The sequence below is a fragment of the Elephantulus edwardii genome, unplaced genomic scaffold (genome assembly GCF_000299155.1).
Source record: "Elephantulus edwardii isolate Elephantulus edwardi_28Jun2011 unplaced genomic scaffold, EleEdw1.0 scaffold00236, whole genome shotgun sequence".
Classification (NCBI taxonomy): domain Eukaryota; kingdom Metazoa; phylum Chordata; class Mammalia; order Macroscelidea; family Macroscelididae; genus Elephantulus; species Elephantulus edwardii.
The window spans coordinates 3,733,379-3,736,251 of NW_006399986.1; the positions used below are offsets into that span (position 1 = coordinate 3,733,379).

Below are 2,873 nucleotides of genomic sequence, written 5' to 3' on the forward strand. Positions count from 1 at the left end.
ACACATAGACTATTATGGAGATTGATTTTGGAATTCAGATGCACTCTTATTGATTGTGCTTGGCTGTACATGTACATATCCTTCAAGATGTATCCACTTCTTGTTAATTAAGGAGACCTCCGAAGTCCTGTGGGATTAGTCCTGTCCTTCCCTGCTCAGATATCTAACGTCTGAAGTTTTTTATGCCCTGAAGGTCAATAAGGAGTGAAGTCCCATCCTTCCGAAAGCGGGAGCTGGACGACACCGGAGATGATGGCCCTTGATGACAATAAGAAACCGGCTTCTAGACTCCAGTTGCCTAGACTTTCCAAAAGCTTATCTGCCCAGGCCCAAGGCTCCCTGAAGACTGAGTCGGTCCCTACGGAGAGTGTGAAAAGGGAGGGACAGGAATTGAACATTTTGTCCTCATACATTTGGTCTGATGACGAGTACTCCCTGGAGAACATAGACAAAGAGGAATTGAAGAATGAAACTCCGCCTGAACGACCATCGTGGGCTAATAAGATTGAGTACTTCCTGGCCCTCGTGGGCTTCTCCGTGGGGCTGAACACCCTCTGGAGATTTCCTTTCCTGTGTTACCACAATGGAGGTGGTAAGCCAGGGTGGGGAGGTGGGGGAATGGGGGGAAGTGGGAGAGGGAAACCAGGACTCATGGGTCCACAAGGGGTTCAGGAGTCAGAAACCTGCACCGGCCACTCCAGGACATTCAAATATATAGAGGTGGTGGCTTTGGGGATGCTGGTAGGGTTAGGAACTATTACTACAGGGGAGCTCTGGTGGCCTAGTGGCAAGAAGCTGCACTGCAATCCCAGAAGTGCGCGGTTCAAATCCAGCAGAGCACCTGGAGGAGCAGAGAAGGAAGAACAATCTCCTCCTGTACCAGTCAGATCCGATTTGACGGTACACACACACACAAATAATAAAAAAGACATTTTAAAAAGAGAGAGAGGAATATACTACAAGTCACCACAGGAAGCTAACAGGTTGTCAGGTGGGTGAACTCTCCAGGATAAATAGAAAACAAATGTTGTTGTTGTTGTTGTTGTTGTTGTTGATTGCCTTTGAGTCGAGTATGATTCATAGCGACCTCAAGAAGAAACCCATCTGCAACCATTGACATTTTTTAATTTTTTTGTGTGTGTATGTGGAGGGCTTAAAGACTGGACACCTGGGCCTCTGGGCGGTGGTAAAGCAGAGGAGGTCGGGTGGAGGCTTGTAGCTCTGAGAAGGGTCATTGACGGGGTGTCATTGGTGGGGAGAAGCTTTTCCTGAACCTCTGAAGAAGTCCAGGTCCCGAAAGGGGAGGTGATTTGGCAGAGCCCTTCCTCCCTGCGTTGCCTCACGCAGGTATGTTTATCATCATCTACACCATTCTGATGTTCTTGATTGGGATTCCTCTCCTCTTCCTGGAGATGGCGACTGGCCAGAGGCTTCGCCAGGGCAGCATCGGCGTCTGGAAGGTCATCAGTCCCTGGATTGGTGGCGTGGGGTACGCCAGCTGCACGGTGAGGAAGCCTGGGCGGCTCTGGGCGACTCTATCTCCAGCCCGTATCCTGACCTTTTTAACTTGGCACGAGTCCTGTCATTTCACTGGTCCGGGTCCCTCCAAGTTCCCCGAGCCTTAGCCAGCCTGCCCTCCCTTCCGCCTCACTTTTCTTCTCCTGCCTGTCTGTCCTGTAGGTCTGCGGCGTCATGGGTTTATACTACAGTGTGATTGTGTCCTGGACTTTGTTCTATTTGATTCAGTCTTTGCAATCCCCGTTGCCTTGGGTGGTGTGCCCTTTTCTGGAGAAATCCAATGCTACAGGTGAGGAAAGAAAGAAAGAGTCAAAAAGAAAAAGAAAGAAAAGGTCAAGTGGGAGGGTCACGCATGGGACTGGGGTGCAAGCAAAGGGGTCCTTGTGATAAGAGGGATGGGAAGAAGACGATGAAATGGGATTGAAAGAGCGTAAAGGGGGGTTGTGTGAAGAGGGGAGAGGCATTTTTGGTCTTGCAGTCTTCTCCACGGCCAGTTCCCCCCAGATCCTGAATGTGAACGGACCACACCCACCACGTACTTCTGGTACCGAAAAGTCTTGGGGGCCGCAGAGGAAATCAAGACGAGTGAACTCCCCCTGCTTCATCTTGCTGTGTCTCTCTCTGTGGTCTGGTTTGTTATATGCGTCTCCATGATCAAAGGGCTTAAATCGACTGGGAAAGTGAGCTATCCTTTGAGTTACTAAATCGAGCAAATTCCCTTCCACCCCAGGTTCTCTAATCGCTCCCCTAACTCTAACATCTCTTGCTCTCCAACTTCTCACTCCGAATGTGACCTCTGCCTCCTAACAGCCTTCGATCTGACTGTTCCCCCACTTTGTTTTGTTTGGTTTTTGCTGAGCTCTGTCTCTGAACCATGTTTCCTTATTCAGATGGTGTATATCACAGTGGTCCCTCCCGGCTTCATCCTGGCCTGTGTTCTCTTCCGGACTCTCCTTCTCGAAGGAGCATTTTCTGGTCTCAAGTATTTGTTGACGGCAAAGGTGAGATGTTGTCACGCCTTCTTTTAAACCCTGGGATTCGGGCTCCCTCATCTTCCTTTATCTCTCTCTCCTGGACACGGCCCTTCTCTTCCTCAGATGTCGTCTTTGTTCTCTCTGGAGGTGTGGAGACAGACGGGGAGCCAGCTTTTCTACGCCTTGGGCTTAGGCTTCGGGAGCTTCACCGCCATCAGCTCCTACATCCCTCGTTCTAACAACTGTGTCCATGACGCCTTTGCTGTGGGACTTCTCAACCTGGCCACCTCAGTCACCATCACGCTGGCCATCTTTGGGGGAATCGGCCACTTGGTCACCACAGAAACCACCAAATGTTACAGGAAGTGAGTCCGATCTTCC

General features: G+C 50.3%; 1 protein-coding gene across 1 annotated transcript in view; it reads left to right on the top strand.

The window, feature by feature from the left end:
• The first annotated feature begins 249 nt into the window (after window positions 1-249).
• The window catches only part of LOC102873734 (orphan sodium- and chloride-dependent neurotransmitter transporter NTT5-like), a 9,682-nt gene continuing 7,058 nt past the window's right edge, over window positions 250-2,873 (top strand). Inside the window, exons 1-6 of the mRNA XM_006898734.1 lie at window positions 250-592; window positions 1,348-1,505; window positions 1,681-1,807; window positions 2,023-2,198; window positions 2,409-2,519; window positions 2,616-2,857. Of these exons, the coding sequence (XP_006898796.1) occupies window positions 250-592; window positions 1,348-1,505; window positions 1,681-1,807; window positions 2,023-2,198; window positions 2,409-2,519; window positions 2,616-2,857 (1,157 nt within the window). The remainder of the gene's footprint in view (window positions 593-1,347; window positions 1,506-1,680; window positions 1,808-2,022; window positions 2,199-2,408; window positions 2,520-2,615; window positions 2,858-2,873) is intronic.